Source organism: Brassica oleracea, chromosome C8 (genome assembly GCF_000695525.1).
Source record: "Brassica oleracea var. oleracea cultivar TO1000 chromosome C8, BOL, whole genome shotgun sequence".
Classification (NCBI taxonomy): domain Eukaryota; kingdom Viridiplantae; phylum Streptophyta; class Magnoliopsida; order Brassicales; family Brassicaceae; genus Brassica; species Brassica oleracea.
The window spans coordinates 10,181,921-10,199,105 of NC_027755.1; the positions used below are offsets into that span (position 1 = coordinate 10,181,921).

General features: G+C 36.8%; 3 protein-coding genes and 1 long non-coding RNA gene across 7 annotated transcripts; all 4 read right to left on the bottom strand.

The window, feature by feature from the left end:
- Positions 1 to 374: 374 nt before the first annotated feature.
- Positions 375 to 4,401, bottom strand: LOC106312293 (zinc finger protein ZPR1). Of its 2 annotated transcripts, none has more exons than XM_013749756.1 (17): positions 4,294 to 4,401; positions 3,916 to 4,065; positions 3,608 to 3,652; positions 3,429 to 3,469; positions 3,229 to 3,310; positions 3,086 to 3,130; positions 2,932 to 2,988; positions 2,798 to 2,857; positions 2,598 to 2,725; positions 2,284 to 2,527; positions 2,144 to 2,210; positions 1,992 to 2,062; positions 1,801 to 1,890; positions 1,334 to 1,442; positions 1,122 to 1,213; positions 873 to 978; positions 375 to 742 (listed from the first exon to the last, which is right to left on the bottom strand). In XM_013749756.1, the coding sequence occupies exons 2-17, from the start codon at positions 4,039 to 4,041 to the stop codon at positions 630 to 632; spliced, it is 1,476 nt and encodes a 491-aa protein (XP_013605210.1). In that variant the 5' UTR covers positions 4,042 to 4,065; positions 4,294 to 4,401; the 3' UTR covers positions 375 to 629. The 2 variants fall into 2 exon arrangements, with proteins under 2 accessions (XP_013605210.1, XP_013605211.1); XM_013749757.1 differs by having other exon boundaries at positions 4,313 to 4,386.
- Positions 4,402 to 7,620: 3,219 nt separating this feature from the next.
- On the bottom strand, positions 7,621 to 8,148 carry LOC106312295 (uncharacterized protein At4g04775-like). The gene is made up of 2 exons (XM_013749760.1): positions 7,975 to 8,148; positions 7,621 to 7,899 (listed from the first exon to the last, which is right to left on the bottom strand). Exons 1-2 carry the CDS (start codon positions 8,146 to 8,148, stop codon positions 7,621 to 7,623), a joined length of 453 nt encoding a protein of 150 aa, XP_013605214.1.
- A 678-nt stretch (positions 8,149 to 8,826) lies between these two features.
- Positions 8,827 to 10,763, bottom strand: LOC106312294. Its single transcript, XM_013749759.1, has 2 exons — positions 10,609 to 10,763; positions 8,827 to 10,328 (listed from the first exon to the last, which is right to left on the bottom strand). Exon 2 carries the CDS (start codon positions 10,290 to 10,292, stop codon positions 9,120 to 9,122), a length of 1,173 nt encoding a protein of 390 aa, XP_013605213.1. The 5' UTR covers positions 10,293 to 10,328; positions 10,609 to 10,763; the 3' UTR covers positions 8,827 to 9,119.
- Positions 10,764 to 13,381: 2,618 nt separating this feature from the next.
- On the bottom strand, positions 13,382 to 16,961 carry LOC106310303. Of its 3 annotated transcripts, XR_001263753.1 has the most exons (5): positions 16,430 to 16,961; positions 16,238 to 16,319; positions 15,839 to 15,937; positions 13,694 to 13,774; positions 13,382 to 13,522 (listed from the first exon to the last, which is right to left on the bottom strand). It is a non-coding gene; the product is annotated as an uncharacterized LOC106310303 (long non-coding RNA). The 3 variants fall into 3 exon arrangements; XR_001263754.1 differs by lacking the exon at positions 13,694 to 13,774; XR_001263752.1 differs by lacking the exon at positions 13,382 to 13,522 and having other exon boundaries at positions 13,557 to 13,774; positions 16,430 to 16,960.
- Positions 16,962 to 17,185: the final 224 nt, after the last annotated feature.

Here is a 17,185-nt window from a genome sequence, read left to right on the forward strand (position 1 = left end):
AAGCACAATAGGTTATACTGGTTATTTGGAGATTTACTAACCCCGACCCGAACCCGATAGAACACGAACCGAACTTTTATATAACCCGAATGAGACTGATTTTGATAAACCCGAAAAACCAAAACCCGAATGGATAAAACTCAAACTCGATTGAGACCCAGAATGCCCATGCCTAATTGAAACCAAAAAATAAATAATTGTGCTATATGATTTGAAAAATAAATAGATTATATATTTATTTTACAAAAAATGATAGAAAAGAGACAATATAAATTCATGAAAAATCTATAACATATTATAGATTTTATAATTATAATTTTATAGTATGTGATAGATTTTATAATTTTATAGTATGTGATAGATTAAAATGGCGAATAGTGTATAGGAAGATAAAGAAATGGAAGGCTATGAAGCATATGTAGCCAAGTTTCCATACAAAACTGTAATACAACGCAAAAGGAACGAGGTCGTATTCAAGGATCCGGACACGATTCACAAGAAGAAAAACAAGCTCAAACATTACATAACACGACTTGGTTTACTCTGTAACTTGTGTGCATAAACCATAAAAAGATATCTTCAGATTATCACCGACTAACAAATATCAAAGTGACAACAGCATTTCATGTTTAAGTTAATTTAGTTGTCTCCGTGGACTCGTAAGCAGCATCAGCTGAAGAAGTATCTATGTCGTTGAGACCCAACTCCTCGTTTTGTTCCCATGACCTTTCGTACTCCTCATCTGCAGTACAACACGACAGCAACTTTTGTGTCAAGAAATGGATTAAGACAGATACTGTCATACTGACTGACTTTCTTGATCTTTTTTATGATCCAACTTGAGTGTAGTCGATGAAAACAGAGGAACTTACATGTGAGCTGGTGATCATCTTTGATATCATCTGTTACAGGTGAAATAAAGGAGTTCGCTAACTCATCATCAAGAATCAAAGTCCATGGCTCTTCTAAGCTTAGGAGCTGCAAGAACACACAAGGTTAGAAAATAAACTGAACAGCTTCATAATACAAACGATATCTTAGTGCTTTGCTTTTTCTTGAACATCAAGAACAAGAGTAAGGCTAAAAATAAACAAAAAAAGAAAATCAATAAGAGTTGCTACCTTGGTTAGTCTGGATCCAAACTCCCTCCACTTGTTCTTCTTACTCTCGTCCAAACTGTCACCAAATGAGAACCCGTGAACCCTCGCTAAGCCTGAGATCAGTACAGATAAGATATAGATAACGTTTATAAGAGTAGTAGAGTACTTAGACCAAGACGAGTTCAGACTCAACAAGGATAATTAACGTCAAGATGTTGAAAGGTCATACTTACTTTCTTTGATTTGTGTGACTAGCCCTTCGACTGTTGTCACCATTCCACCAAGTGTACCACCAGCTAGCTCCAAATCAAGTTCTGGGATTTTCACTCCTGCAGTGTCAGACTAATAATACACACAAAAATTCACCGTTAGTGACATGAATGGTTCATAAGATTTTTTACTATAGATGTCGCAATGAGATGTGTTATATTAGCCATAATAAAAGCCCACAAAGATCAAACAAGCCTATTCTACATACAATCTCGTAAGTTTGGCCGCCTGACCTGACACTTACATAACCACTTTTTTTTTTTTTTTTTTTTCTCAGGGCATTAGAATATAACATAGACTTAGAAGGGAAATTGTGAAACCTATACAAAAAACATAACCGGAACGTGACATTCTCAGCTACTTTAAAGCGCACAGAACGAGAAATCTATCCTTGTCCGCCGTTTATCCAAAGAGAATGTGAAAAACTAACCTTGATAACGTCTCTGCTAAGGTCAGCGATGTTCCTCACAGAGAGGATAATTTTCTTTCCCTTTTTAGGAATTGCACCACCAGGCTTCAACTGCTCACAATAGAACCAGAAAAAAAGAAGAAGTTAAATAACCTAAAGACCACCAGGCACATCTTAAATCATTATTAGGATCAAAGCCAATGGAACCAGACCTCAGAGTTGCGATAGCCACAATCATCACATGTAGATGCCATGACAATAACCTCCTGGAAATACGGGATTTCTATTCAATGTAAAGTGCTAAACAACATGTATGAGTCAACCAGCAATATTGCATAAAACCAAGGGGGATTGAAAAGGATACTAGTCACAAACATGCGTGTCTCGCACAGCTTCATACATGCTCCGCAAGTTGAAGGGAAAGTCATCACCTGAACAACAGTAATGTGATATGAAATATATATTTCACTGAACTATTTAATTTTTCAAGTGATCAGAAGTTACCTCTTCAGGTGCAGTGTATCTGAACAAATTATCAGAAATATCAGTGCTGTTACTTTGAGCAATCGCCCGATGACCAGCTGCTGCTCCGATTGCTCCATGGGGTATAGCAGCAGCAGAAGGAGGGTGGTCTCTCTCTGGCTGTCCAGTCTGAGATGAGTTAGAAAGATATCCAAGAGCTGCTTGTTGCTCGGGTGTTCGCTCATAGAATTTGATGTGTAAATAAGGATCTGGCGATGGGGCATGCCTGTCATAAGTTGTAAGCTTGTCAGAAGAAAAAAAATAAAACGAAATATAAGTAAAAATAATATCCTTACGGGTTCTCAATGAAACTGTTTCCAGCAGGATCATCCAAAATGAAGGTGAAGGATGACTCTGCTTTAGCACAAGCTCTCAGTTTAGATAAGAATTGGTCTATTGCTTCAGCAGTTTTAGGGTCTACTTTCTGTGTCAAAGCAAAATATATTGTTAAAAGGTCCTTGTAAAACAATCAAAATTGGGCTTATGAGAAACATACCCTGCGTTCTTCTTGAAGGGCACTCAGTTCATCAGCAGCCCTCGCTAATATCCCTTCTACCTGGAAATCAAAGAAAAAGAGGGGCAGTTATTGACAAGGAACTGGGAAATAAATAAAGATGGTTAAGGACTTACCGTTGACAAACTTCCACGTTGGGCCTCTGGTGGTATCTCAAAATCCAGTTCAGGAATCTGAAAGCAAGGTATTCATTCATGCGAACTACTATCAGTTTCCTGCTTCAAATCAGTTGCATTTTTTTTTTTTTAATATTATGAGAAGCAAACTGACCTTAATAGTGGCTGATTCAGATTTCACAACTTGCCGGTCAAATATCTGTAATCAGAAAGAAACAACAAGGCAAAGCTCTTGGTTAGGAAATGAGGAACAACTAAAAATTAAAAAGAACAAAATGAACCAATGCCATCACCAACCTTGTCATCCCCAGCTGAAACCTCTAGACGGTAAGAGCATCCTCGGGGTTGAATCTCACCAGCAAACTGAACTTCATTGTTCCTATAAAATAGATCCGAAACAAAATTTAAAATGATTTGTTTAAAAAAAAAACAAAATTCACCCTGCCAAAAAACGAATACTTGAAAAGCATTTCAAAATCATTAAAAGTAGTTGTTACCTTTCTCCGCAATGAGGACATTCAAATGCAGATAATAAGACCTGTAGGTTAACAGCAAACTTGTTAGCGCAGAGAAATGGTCTGCATAAAACATACAACCAATAAAAACTTTGCGTGACTGAAGGAGGAAAAAAAAATCTGAGATAGTAGTACTATTCAAAACAGAGTAGACAACATACCTTTCTGAAGTGAGGAATTAAAGTCAACAGAAATCTAGTTGTTCCCTGGAAAAGATCAAGAAAATCTTTTACAACTAATCCAGAAGTACACTAGTAGCTTACAAAGTTTCTCCAATTGACTGACACAAAACCACAAATACCAACATACTTCAGGAACCATTGGAGTGTAGAAAGAACCAAGAGAACCAAAAAACCAATGCTATTGCTAAAGTACACTATTGTAATGTACTTATGGTAAATTCGATCAATTTGCTACAAAAAAAACAGACAAACTTGCTACAAAGCGCCAGTCAAGGTGAGAGAGATACATTTTTTCCGCAGCGCATGCACATGCTCTCGACTACGTAGAGAGGAGCACCAAAGGAATGATCAGCGGAAACAGCTTCAACCACCGATCCTACATCCATCTGTTCATCATTTCCAGTGTCTGACATCTCTGATGTTTCTCCAAACAATCCCTGAAAAAGTTCAAAACCCTAATATTATGAAGAAAATGATAGTATTAAATCACAAAGCAGCTTTTTCTCAGCGAAGAGTGCTACACTGACAGACAATCGGTTATAGTTGTAGATATAACAAGCTTCACAATATTCTTACTGAAACAAAACAATAGCAGTTTCTATAAACCCATCACAGAAATCAAAATCCTATATTCATCTGAAGCCAAATAAATAAAAAAAACGTACCTATTAAAGAGATAAATACCTTCAAAATCTTCCAAACTGTATTGTGGACATTACTACTTGCAGGTTTTATAACTTGGCCACCTCAAAAAAGCTCTAGAAACGGCGAGAGGGTAGGAGAAAGACCCACGTGAGTCACACGTGTTTTGTTCGTTATCAGTTCTTGTTTTGGGCTTTTTTATTCCAGTAGGTCAACGGCCCAATAAAACGTTTTACACTTTTACTTCTTTCCACTTCTCACCATACACAGACTGGTACTTGTCTCTTAGCTTAAGATCAGCAGTTGCTTGAATATCTGTTTTGAGTGCTGTGATTATTTCATTCCAAACTCTGTTATTCATCAACAAGAGTTTTCTCACAGTTGACCATAAAAAGTAGTAGTTACCGTTATACAAAATTCACATCTATGTTGAAATTTTAACAGTTCTGTACTCGATTTATTTATTTATTTTTATATTTTTTCGGGAAGACGACGTATTTCCCCACCATAACTATCACATAGTAATAAATGTACACAATCTTTCACCCTCGTCCCAATTGCCCACTTTATAAGTATAACAACCTATTTCCACACAATATGAAAGTTCGAAACCCGTTTCCACACAAACTTTGAAAGACGGACTAATACCGACAAATAGCGGTTTAAAGTTGGTTAGTATTCCCTAAACCTAAACTTAACCAATGGCTAACTTAGGTAAACCAAAAACGACCCGATTAGAGATATAAACCAGATTAAATCAACCTAAATACCAATTGGAACTAAGAAACCGACCCAAGATCCGAAAACGTAAATCTTTTGTTTCTCTCTCGTGAAGAACGTCGCTGCTCTTCCTCCTCCGCCTCGTAGCTCCTCTGATTGTTCTCTATGAAGTAATTTCGAGAATTCTATCTCTAACTCTCTCGCTTTCTCTCTCTCTCGTTATTGTATTGTCTCTTTGTCTATCTCTCTTTCTGGTACTGACGCTGTGTTTCTCTGTTTTGCAGGAATCAAGAATGGAATCATGGACTAACGTGAATGTTGAGTGGAATGATGTACCTGATTTCGACCCAGGGACTACCGATTCTCCTGATGTTGACTCCGATTCTCCTGATGTTGACTCTGATGGAGAAGATCGCAGAGAGCGCAACGACTACAACATTGAGAAAGAAGCTTTCAACTTTGTTGATGAACCTCAAGTGAAGCATAATTTGTATCCAGAGACAGAAGATGATGAAGATGAAGAGGGGTAAGAACTTCAAAGGACTATCTACAGGCGGCGCAATGATATTAGGAGAGGCAGTGGGGAGTTGTATGTAGGGCAAGTGTTTATCAGTGGAATTGCATTTAAGGAAGCAGTGCTCGACTATGCTCTGAAAACGGGTCTGAACATCAAGCAAAATAGATATGACAAGACAAAGATTGCCTTTGTATGTGAAGGTAAAGGTTGCTCTTGGCGCATTTACTGCTCATCCTCAGCATCCTCAGCAAAGTATCCCAACAAATGGCAGGTGAAGATATTGAAGAAGGATCATACATGTGTTCCTACGGTACTCGTGAGATGCTCAAAGTTCCACAAATAACTCGCTTGTTTGTTGACAAGATCAGAGAAGAGCCAGAGTATTTCATGCCCATGAAGATTGAGGAGCTGGTTATGGAGAAGTGGAAGCTCAGTGTTAGTAGGCCGCAATGCCAACATGCTAGGAACAAAGCGCTCAGATGGATTGAAAGAGAGTATGATGAGCAGTTTGGACGGTTGAGGGATTACTGCGCTGAGATAAGAAGCTCGAATGTTAATTCTTCTGTTGAGCTTGACTGCCTGAGAAATGATGATGGGATCGAAGTTTTCAACAGATTTTATGTTTGTTTTGACATTCTGAGGAGAACCTGGAAAGAAACGTGCATGCCACTAATTGGAGTAGATGGTTGTTTCTTGAAGTCTAGGATGAAAGGACAGCTTCTAGTGGCTATGGGTCGTGATGCCGGTAACGCCATTTACCCTATCGCATGGGCTGTGGTACAAGTAGAAAACACCAACAATTGGTTGTGGTTTGTGAGAAAGATCAAGGTTGATCTAGGACTTGATGTAGGAGAGGGTTATGTTATGGTTTCAGATCGTCAAAAGGGATTGATTGCAGCTGTGAAGAGAGAATTGAGCATAGGATGTGTGTCAGACACATCTATGGCAACTTGAAGAAACACCATGGGAAGAAACCTGAAATGAAGCTAAAGATTTGGAACCTTGCTTGGAGCTACAATGATGCTGATTACAAAGCAAATCTCAAAGACATTGAGCGGTATGATCAAGATGTTTATGACGACGTGATGAAGGCAAAGCCAGAGAAGTGGTGTAGGGCATTCTACAAGCTTGGACCTTTTTGTGAAGACGTGGAGAATAACTCAACTGAATCTTTCAACAACTCCATATGTAAAACCCGAGACAAGCCCTTTGTACCTATGTTAGAGACAATAGCTCGCTTGGCAATGGTTCGTATAGCGAGAAGAGATGTCATCTGCAGCAGCCACGAAGGGATTTGCACACCGTATGTCATTGAGATGCTCGAGAGTTTGCATGAGAAAGGTTTAGAGGCTCAAGACTTTGTGGTTCACTGGTTTAGGACAGCTACGTGGAGGCGTACGTATGCTGAAGGGATTGTACCTTTGCGTGGAGCAAAGTTCTGGACCGTAGGACCGGAACCATCTATAATTGAACCTGAGGTCCCAGATCAACCAGGCCGTAAGAAGGTGACTAAAGCAGATAAAAAGAGAAAGAAGGGAGTCAATGTATCACCATCGAAGAAAAAAGAGAAGTTCTTGAAGCGGATCATGCACTGTGGGATGATTGAGTGAAGATTGTTGTGTTTATTGTGATATGTTTTCAGCCTTTTGTGAGTGGTGAATCATCTCAGCCTGACGCCTCACAAGGTGTTTTCACTCAAGCCACTCAGCCTTAGAAGTGAAGAAGAGAAGATGGATGTGAAGAAGTGGTCGATTTTTCAGTTGTTTAATGGTCTTTTTTGAGGTTCTAGGACCTTGTTTCTCGGCTTTGATTCCTTTTGCACGTTCTAGGACCTTGTTTCTCGGGTATTTGGACTAGTTTAATGGCTTGTGACTCTTTTTTGGTGTGTTCTATATATCCTTTAGACTCAATGTAAAATATTTTAATGGCTTTGGTCATTCTTATGTATGCTTTAGACTTTGATTCTCGCCTTTTAAAACAACTGAAACTTTTTAACATACTTGGAATCATCATCCTAAACAAAACAAACACTTAACAATACAACCATCATCAACTTAAAGACTTAAACATAACAAACTGAGACAAACATCGGTTTTGAATCAACGGCAACAAGCTATATAACCTTAGACAACACAACCATGGTCAAACATCCTAAAACAACAAGCACAAGCGCTTTCTTCACCTCGCATTTGGCTTCACTCACAACATCTTCCATTCTTGAACAAATCTCAGTCTCCAACTTCAATTCAAGCTCTTCAAACTTCTTCCTCTCTTCTTCACCACGCTCAGCAAGAATTGTTTGTTCAACTTTCCCTATCCTAAATGACAATGCTTCAACCTCATCCAACAACGCCTCATCAACCCATTTATAAGTGTGATTATCATTACTCAACTACAAAACACACAAAAATTCGATTTTGACATCAAACAAACAAAAACTCAATCACATTTATACCAAGAAACTAACCATTTTCTCCGCCGCAAAAGCACACCGGAAGTATCTTCTGTAAGGATTTGCGGTCGACTTTGACATCAAGGAGACAACCAATTCTCCACACCAACATCTCTTCGGCACACCAACAACGCGACCTCTTGCTCGCGCACTACTGGCTCCACTCGAATTTCCAGATTCATTGCTCATACTTTCTGGGTTTTTCTTCGTAAGAAATTAAATCTCTTCTCAGTTTTTTTTTGTTTTTAGGGTTCTTAGGGAATGAAATCGATTTTGGGGGTTTAAGGGTTTCGGGTCGATCCTAAGTTGAATCTATTTTTGAGTTGGATCGTACCATTGTCAACCGATACAAACTGGTTTACTACCGGTTAAATTCGAAAACCATTAAAACCAACTCAAATCTTCGTCTGTGTGGAAACGAGTTTCGAACTTTCATATTGTGTGGAAATAGGTTGTTATACTTATAAAGTGGACAATTGGGACGAGGGTGAAAGATTGTATACACTTATTACTATGTGATAGTTATGGTGGGGAGATACGTCGTCTTCCCTATTTTTTCTTTAAAATCATTACCACATATACTTTTCAAATTATTATTAGATAAACTCTTCACATCAACACCAGAAGGCTTCTTCATAGCAAGAGCCTGAAACCTAGATGTTGACTGGGAACCAAAACCAGCTTTGTTCTTTGTTCAGCCTTTCTCTGAAAACTATAAACTTCTTCTCTTCTTTACTCAGCTCGCTGGAATAATACTCGTCCTCCTCTCTGGACTCACTGTCAGTGTCATCGACTCGATCATGCTCATATATAATCACCATTTTCAGATTCTAAAGTAGAAGAAGACAAAACGTTTTGCCAAGTGACTGAGATGAAAAAAGACCATAAGAACAAGTGATGATTGTTTGCTACAAACACAACTTGACACAACACTGAGTCTGTTAAAAATGTTGAAGTAGTTTGCAATCATCTACCCCCCAGAAAAAAAGATCCATCTTGTTCTCTACAATGTTAGAACCAAGAGATTACCAAATGACCCGCATTACAAAATATATATGTATCCTAGGAGTGATGGCCTGAAGCTGATATATAGTAGACACATCAACCACACAGTTATGCCTTGATAACTCAAAAAAATCTACCTCAATTGATTCAGAACGCTAACGCGACTTGACCTCCCTTGTTACAGCCTCCTTGCTAATCTTTTTCTTGAGTCTGGGAGATGCTCTCTCTCTCGTTACATGTAACTTTCCCATGTTCCTTCCGTTTTCACCAGCAACCGCATAGTAAACGACCTTTCTTCCACCGGAGACACCTGTCTCGGTTTCTCCTATTACCTTCCTTTTTTTAAGAGACGAATCAGTAGTAGTGCACTTCCTTTTGGCATTCTTCCTTCCTCTTTTATCAGTTGCTTCTGCCTCCTCACGATCTTTCTTCACCTTCTCATAAACCTTTTGAACCATACACGCAGCATGAGCTGCACTGCTGGTTCTTGAGAATGCCCACTTGGAGTTGTTGAATACACCTGGAATAGCAGCATCAGCTGACTTTGGCTTTGCACTGTTGAGACGGCTCCAGTGGCTTAACATACCCGGTTTAGGGACTTGTACCGCTGAAAACGACTGTAGACAGTTAGGACAGAGAAGGTTACAGTTGGCATATGTCCTAAGATACTCGTACTGCGTCATGCATCTCCTACAGACTGTCCAGAAAGTATCAGCTGCAGTTGTATGATGATGATCACTCTGTCCTGTTTTCTGTGCTGGCTTCTGAGGATTGCTCTTTTGGGTGGGTGGAGGATTGTTCTTCTTCTGCGTTGGCGGCGGCGGCGGCGGCTGCGGCTGCGGCGGCCTAACGTTTGAAGCAAAACTAGCGTTGGCGAAATTGCAGAAGCCGCTGTTAGAAGAAGAGACTGAAACCTTGTTATACATAGTGTACAAACTCTTCTTACGATCATAAGCCGCTCTCTTCTCCTTATCAGACAAGAACTTCCAAGCTTCGGAGACATGCTTGAAAGCTCCATCGGCTCCAAGAGAGCTGTTTTTGTCGGGGTGAAGCATAAGAGCGAGCTTCCTGTACTTTTTCTTCAGCGTCTCGTTGTCATCACGCGGATTGGCGTCGAGTATCCCGTACCAGTCGACTTCCCCGTTCACTTTGGTCTCAGCAGCGATGAAGACATGGAAAGTGGATAGCATCTGAGAAAGGCCTTCCATCTCTGGGAAGAGAGATTGAGCTTTCAAGGCGAATTTCTTGGCTCCTGCAAAGTCTCTCATTTTGAACTTGCTCTCTGCGATTTCTTTGGCCCTTAAGGCCTCGTCTCGGTTGCACTCCATTCAACAAGTTATATGTTTTGCTTTCAAAGATGGCTCCTTTACAATAACATTCAGATCACAAATGTTACTTTCACACAAACAAACAGGTAAGCAATCCAAAGAAACCTAATCAAGCTATGAGAACAATTGCAGATTAGCAACAGCTAACAACTCGACAAAATCGAAGCGTAACAGATGAATCTAAAACCCTAGAAAAGCCATCATCACAAGAACAACCTCGGAATCCACCCGAGTTCTAATCGATTAACCCTAGAGGCACACAATGTCGAAATCCGAAATCAGAAATCAAAACTACTGATATCGTGTCAAAAAACACCTGAGTTGTGATGCAGATTGCAGCTTCTAAGGGTCAGAAGAAGATGGTTAGGCGACTATAGAAAACGCTAGAATCCCATGTTCGCTCGCGTTTCTGATGAGTTTTCTATAGCTGCCTACTTTTTTTACTTACGTCTTTGGAGATTTTGTATACGACCCTCCAACTATCTACCTTATTAGATTAACCATCCCTAGTCTTCCTTTTGTCATTTTTTGTCCAGTATTGATATTTGGGCCCAGACATTTGGGGTATTGGTTCGGGGAAAGGGCATTTACCCCACGATTTGTGTTGTGCCTTTTTAGACCCAAACAAAACATAAGTGTAATATTCATGAACTGAGATTTTTAAAAAAATTTCGACCCTAAAGGAAAAGTGTCGATTTCAACCCGTATAATTTCGGTCGTGCCTTTTTAGACCTGAAAAATGAGTAAGTGCGATTTCATACCCAAACTGAATAATAATTTGAATTTCATACCCGAACTTAACGATAGTCACTATAAAAAATCAATCATATAGCTACCAATTTTTTTCGTATCTAGAAAGAAAAATTTGTAGCTACAATGCAAAAGGCGACGGATTGCTACGGATTGGAACCGTGGCGTCATCGTCGATTCTAAACCCGATCCGTCGCCATTCTGTAGCTTGCTAGCAACAAATTTTGCGAGAAAACTAGTTGTAGCTATTGGCGACTGCATGGCTACAAAGTGTTTTGTTGCTTAATAACTACGGCATAGTTGTAGAGTGCTCTATTGCTAAATGGCTATAGAGTTTAGCTACTATGTTTCTTTAGCTAAGTCGTAGCTATATAAATAAAAAAAATTGATGCTAGTAGCAACAGAATAATTATAGCAACCACTTATCTCTGGCCAATGTGTAGCTATTTAGCTATAGACCACCAATGGAAACCGTCTATAGGTATATAGCTATGGATTATTACAGTTAGCCACATATTTAGCTACAAAGTTAAAATTATGTGTTTTGTCACTATATCTTTAGGTAAAAAATTTGGCTACGAAAATGCCTTTGCCAACCCTTAGCTAATTTAATGAATTCTTGTAGTGAGTTTGAATTTCATAAAAAAACTACTCTTACTAATGTTTGGTTAGTCGACCGTTATTTTTGAGCGCATCAGTGTCTAGGCAGAGATGACATTCGAGGGAGAGTTAAAACGACGTCGTTTTAGCTAAAATAGTAAAATTTTGTCACCTGGAGGGCCGAATCCACGCCAGACACAGACAAGTGAATTAAATGAACACTTTACCATCAGGTTAGTAACTTTTGTCATATTTACATATATACTAATTTATATCTACTTTCATGTTACACCATTGTTTTACTTCTTCTCGATACTAGGTTTGCTCACGGATTCGTCGCGGATCGATCCCTGATCAAATGGATTCGATTTATTGGGTTTGATAATGCCTCTGTTCATGCTAATCCATTTTAGACGAAGAAACTAATCTCCGCTTTTGTCTACGTGTTATAGCCTGAGCTAATCTTTTTGGCTCCCAACGTTACATTATAATGCGATTTTAAAATGTTCATTACTATCAAAAATAGAACTTCCTAAAGACTAAAACTTCTGAAATTGGCAACTGAGAGAGAGATATAGCCACATGGAGAAGAAGCTAGTGATTTCTTTACTCGTTTTGGTACCTATATAATTTAGTATATATGTAGATTTTACAAAATTTGTCTTAGTACAGTGGTTTAATGCTCAGTTTAGGGCTTCTCTAAGCGTGGGTACGATTTATAGTGAGTGTTTTTTAATTAGTTTAGTTAAAGGTTTACTAACCAAACATTAGTCAAAGTAGTTTTTATGTTAATTTTAAAGTTCGGGTATGAAATTCAAATTATTGTTGAGTTTGGGTATGAAATTACACTTACTCATTGTTCAGGTCTGAAAAGGCACGACCAAAATTGTCCAGGTTGAAATCAGCACTTTTCTCTTATCCGACTAAGCATGGTTTAATGGTTGACTAACGATAAGTTAGTCAAGGTAGGATTTCATGTTACGGAGTCAAGTTTGAGTTGATTTTTTTTTTTAAATCTCAGTTCAGGAATAATTTCGCACTTATGTTTTGTTTGGGTCTAAAAAGGCATGACGTAAATTGTTGGGGTCTGAAAAAGCTTTTTCCCCGTATTGGTTCCGATCGGTTATTTTGGATATTGAATAGTTCAGTTAGAAAAATTTTAAAGTTCATTTAAGAATCGTTAATTTTTGGTTTTTACCGGTTCAGATAATTTTGAATCTGGATCGGTCCAAATAATAAAATTAGGAACCATCTAATATTCAAAAGAATTAGGGTCTTGTTTGGTTCCAGTTCAGTTATCTTGGATAATTCAACTAAATTTAGGATTCTAATACATATATAAATAAATACTTATAAAAATATCAAATTTTTTTGAAAAATAGTTTCAAACATTTTTTTTATTTTCAAAAAGAAATTTTGAAAAAACTTCAAAAAAGAAAATTTATAAAAAAAATTTGAATTTGAAAAAGTATAATTCGAAAACATAATATTTTTTTTACTTTTTTCATTTAAATAATTATTTGTTATATATATATAAATGTATAAGAATTTTTTGCCACTTAATGAAGAAAATATTTTTGAAGATGTCCCCTTAGTGGTGGTAAAAATGAATAATGGTACCATGAAAGTGGTAATTATGAAATTTTTCTTATTTTTTAAGGCAGATTTATCCTACAGAAAAAACAAAATATCTAAACTATTAAAACATGATCACAAATACGATTTGACCCTGAGTTTTTCTTAATAATTACCGTTCTATGCCATTCCCTTAAAACACAGTCGTTTTATAACTTACTAACCCTGCGTAATAAATTTTTCAAAACCGAGTGCACCTAAAATAACGTGGTTTGTTATCCAGTATTGCCTTGGTTTAATTTAGTCTGCAGAAATCAAAACAAACGTGTTTCAAGTGGTAATTAACCATTCCTTCATGTTCAATATTACAAAATCTACCACTGCCTTTTAGCAGCATCATTTTACAATATTACTAAACCAGCTTAACTAAATTTACATACTCACCCAAAATTAACGTGTTTCATAACCAACTATACCTCGGTTTAGTTTGGTCTGCTGTATCAATACCAATCTATCATAATTCGATTGACTACTATTATACACCAATTGAGTAAAACCTATAACATAAAATAAACACTGATTAGATTGTCGGGTTTTTTTCTGGGTTCTTCAAAAAATTTACAAATCAAACAGTAGGTTTGTATAAAATATAAAATATACTTAAAATACTTTATTTGGTTAGTTAGTATCCTTTATATACTAAATCACAAGTCACACAGTCAATCAAATTTTGACATGTGGCAAGTAATTTATAATTTAAAAAAACAAATATAAAAAATACAAAAAACATCCGTAATTTTATTTATTGCTTGCTATATAAAATAGAAAAATTCCTAATATTTCTCAACTATGTCCACGATCTTCTAACTTTTGAAACTACTAATATTTTCTAGAAAACTAACGATGCTATAAATTTATGTCAAAATAATAAATTCCTAAATTCCTTGCAACTACTCCTTTGATTCTCTGTAAAATCTTAGTTTCTACGATTCTACCCAGATAGATTAAAAACTTCTAATGATCATATCCACACTCCCATATCTACAATTCTAGATCCGAGTAAAAATATATTCCGGCCAAACGATTGCACAACAATAGTTGTAAAAAACATTCTTTCACTGAACTGAAAAGAAAGAAGGACACTGATGCTACGATTGAAAGACTAAGTGTACTTCAAGGTAGGAGATGGAGGCAGTGGCGGACCCAGGTTTGATTTTAAGGGGTGTCAAAACCCAACATAATTCTTATAGAAAAGAAAACAAACAAAAAATATGTACGAGGGTTGGGTTGAACTAGGGAAAGGTGTGTCAGATATTAAGGAAATTGACCAAATGAGCTGCAGAAGTTTCCATTGCTAGTATTACAAACACCAAAATTATAAGATTTAACCTGTGTCAGATGACACCCCTTCCTCTAATGTAGGTCCGCCTCTGGATGAAGGTTAAGCCCAGGTTAGTGAAACTACAAACGCCTATTCTTTTTGCTTAGTGAAATTATTTTTCATGAACCTTTATTTATATCCTTTTCATTTTATGCTCTCTAGACATGGCAAAAACTGCATAATGGTTAGAAACTCTAAAACAACATGTTTAGAAGACATTTCCCCTAAAATTTGTTATTTTATATATAACTCCCATTGGGAAGAGATTTCGGTCAACAGTTTAGAAACTCTAAAGAAACATGTTTTTTTTAATATATATCTATGTGTTATTATTATTTTTAATTATATAATTAAATAATTTAGAGAAATTTATAATAATCCTAAGTTTGAGAGATTGTCCACTTATAATGGTCTAATTACTATTAAACACAACCTTCACAATATAATTTTTTTTCTATTGTAAATTATATAATTCAAAAATAACATTTCTGTTAATTTTAAAAACAAAACAACACCCGTGCATTAGCACGGGAGATAATCTAGTCAACATATATTTTCGATGCACAAAAACAAACTAATAATTTCGTATTTTACTAAAATCAATTACATTTCAAACACCTTCCCTATTTTTAAGCAACCACATCTACTAAAACCATATTAATCTCACCACGTAAAGATCTTCATATTCTGTTTTCAAAACGTGTGAATCAAGTTTTACTTAACTAAATATACGAATATACCTTTTTAACTACATTCTTATTGGATGCTATTATATTTTGTTAGTAAATCAAGATTTCCTATATTAGCTAACCAATAATGGTAAACCTTTAAGGACTGGAAATTAAAAAATATCAAAACGTATATTCTGTTTTCAGTACGTTCAAATCACGATTTAGTTAAGATTTTCTATTTAACCTTCACACTTGAAACAAAAAATATATAATCTCATTCATGCTATGTTTAAGCGCATCTTTATTCACAAAACAAACTAAACATGTCTAAGAAAACAATTTTTACTCTTCTCAAAAATCTCAAACCTTTTAAAACATCATGGTGAGTTCAAGTTAAATGCTTACATACGTGGAAACAAAACACCTCCTATGGGGGAGTGTCACTTGAAATGGTTCTAACTGATGCATCAGTAACTTCTCTTTCTAGACGTTTGTAATGTACAGCAACAACAGATGAATCGGTAACTTATCTTGCCCTATCAATTACTATACCAAAGCTTTAAAATTACCTGTTATGCAACAAAAGATATTTGGTCTCTATCTGGGTCAACTTAAGGCTCATCTTTATTGTCCTTTGATATCAAGTTCAACCGTCACTGTCCTGAAATCTTAGCCAGAGTGAGAGTAAATCAGAACATAACCTGCAATACATCTCTCTTAGCCTTCTCAATTAGGTTGAATTCACCAGTCAAACTTAAATATATGAGTTCTTTATCAACCCATCATAAATATATCAAAGCTTAAAAACTACATGTTATGAAACAACATATCTTTCACTTTTTATATAAATATGAGACTGATCTTTAGAATTAGCGATGCTCTATATCTGAAAAAACTTTAAAAGAGAGAGATAATTTTGAGACTAAGTCGCAAGATTCTTCATCTAATCTGTAAACACATGTACTTACTTGCAGTATGTCGATTCGTTCACTCTATCACCGTGGGTACTTTGAAATTCTTTTCTCTCAACACATACTTTAAGATCAAGACCTATACAACGATGTCACATAGTTAATCAATAATTATGAAACCGACTAAATCAACTGTTCTTAAAAAAACGAAATCTCATCAGTTAATGGAGAAAATATAGCGACTTTAACCTCTAAGGATCGACATACGAAAGATAGATGAAGTTCTTCAACTTAAAAGATGATTATCTTTTTCGTTTATGTCGGTGAAGTCACTTAGATTAATTGTTTTCGGGGCCCTCCAACTCTAATCTACACCTCAACCTCGCTTCTGATCAATGGGAAGGTACTATCTCTGGTCTGATCTCTCTCTCTGGTGACCAGAATCTTCGATATCTCTCACTTTTAGCTTGCCAGGCCTAGCGAAATCAATGACTCCACAATCGAATCTTCAAATCGACTTAACTAATCGGCGACCACATCTCTGCTTTGATTTAAGACAGGATCTCATCCTTCAGAGATTCAGATCCAGTCGGCTCCAGTAATTGCATTCAGTTTTGGTTTCCCTCTTTTGATCCGATCGTTTTTCACCTATTGAGAAAATGCATGCAGCTTCCAATCTCCCTCTTCAGGCGATCATACATCTTCTCGCCATACTCGGAAAATTTGACTTTCACTACATGGGCTTCGCTATTCCTTGCAATCCAATCGTTATCCTTCTCTGGATCTCAGTTAAGGTGCCACTTTGTTGGGCCTTGCCTCAACAATCTAATATGGGCCACACTATAAGGATTTTCCAACGTTTTTAAACCGCACCAATCACTTTTGTTTTCATCTTCTAGAGTCTTCAAAAGCACATTTTTGCTCCATTGTAACTCTTGCTACTTTTAATACTTAATGCACCAAAGCTTAGGTAAAAAGAAAAAAAAAACAATTGTTAGGTATGTT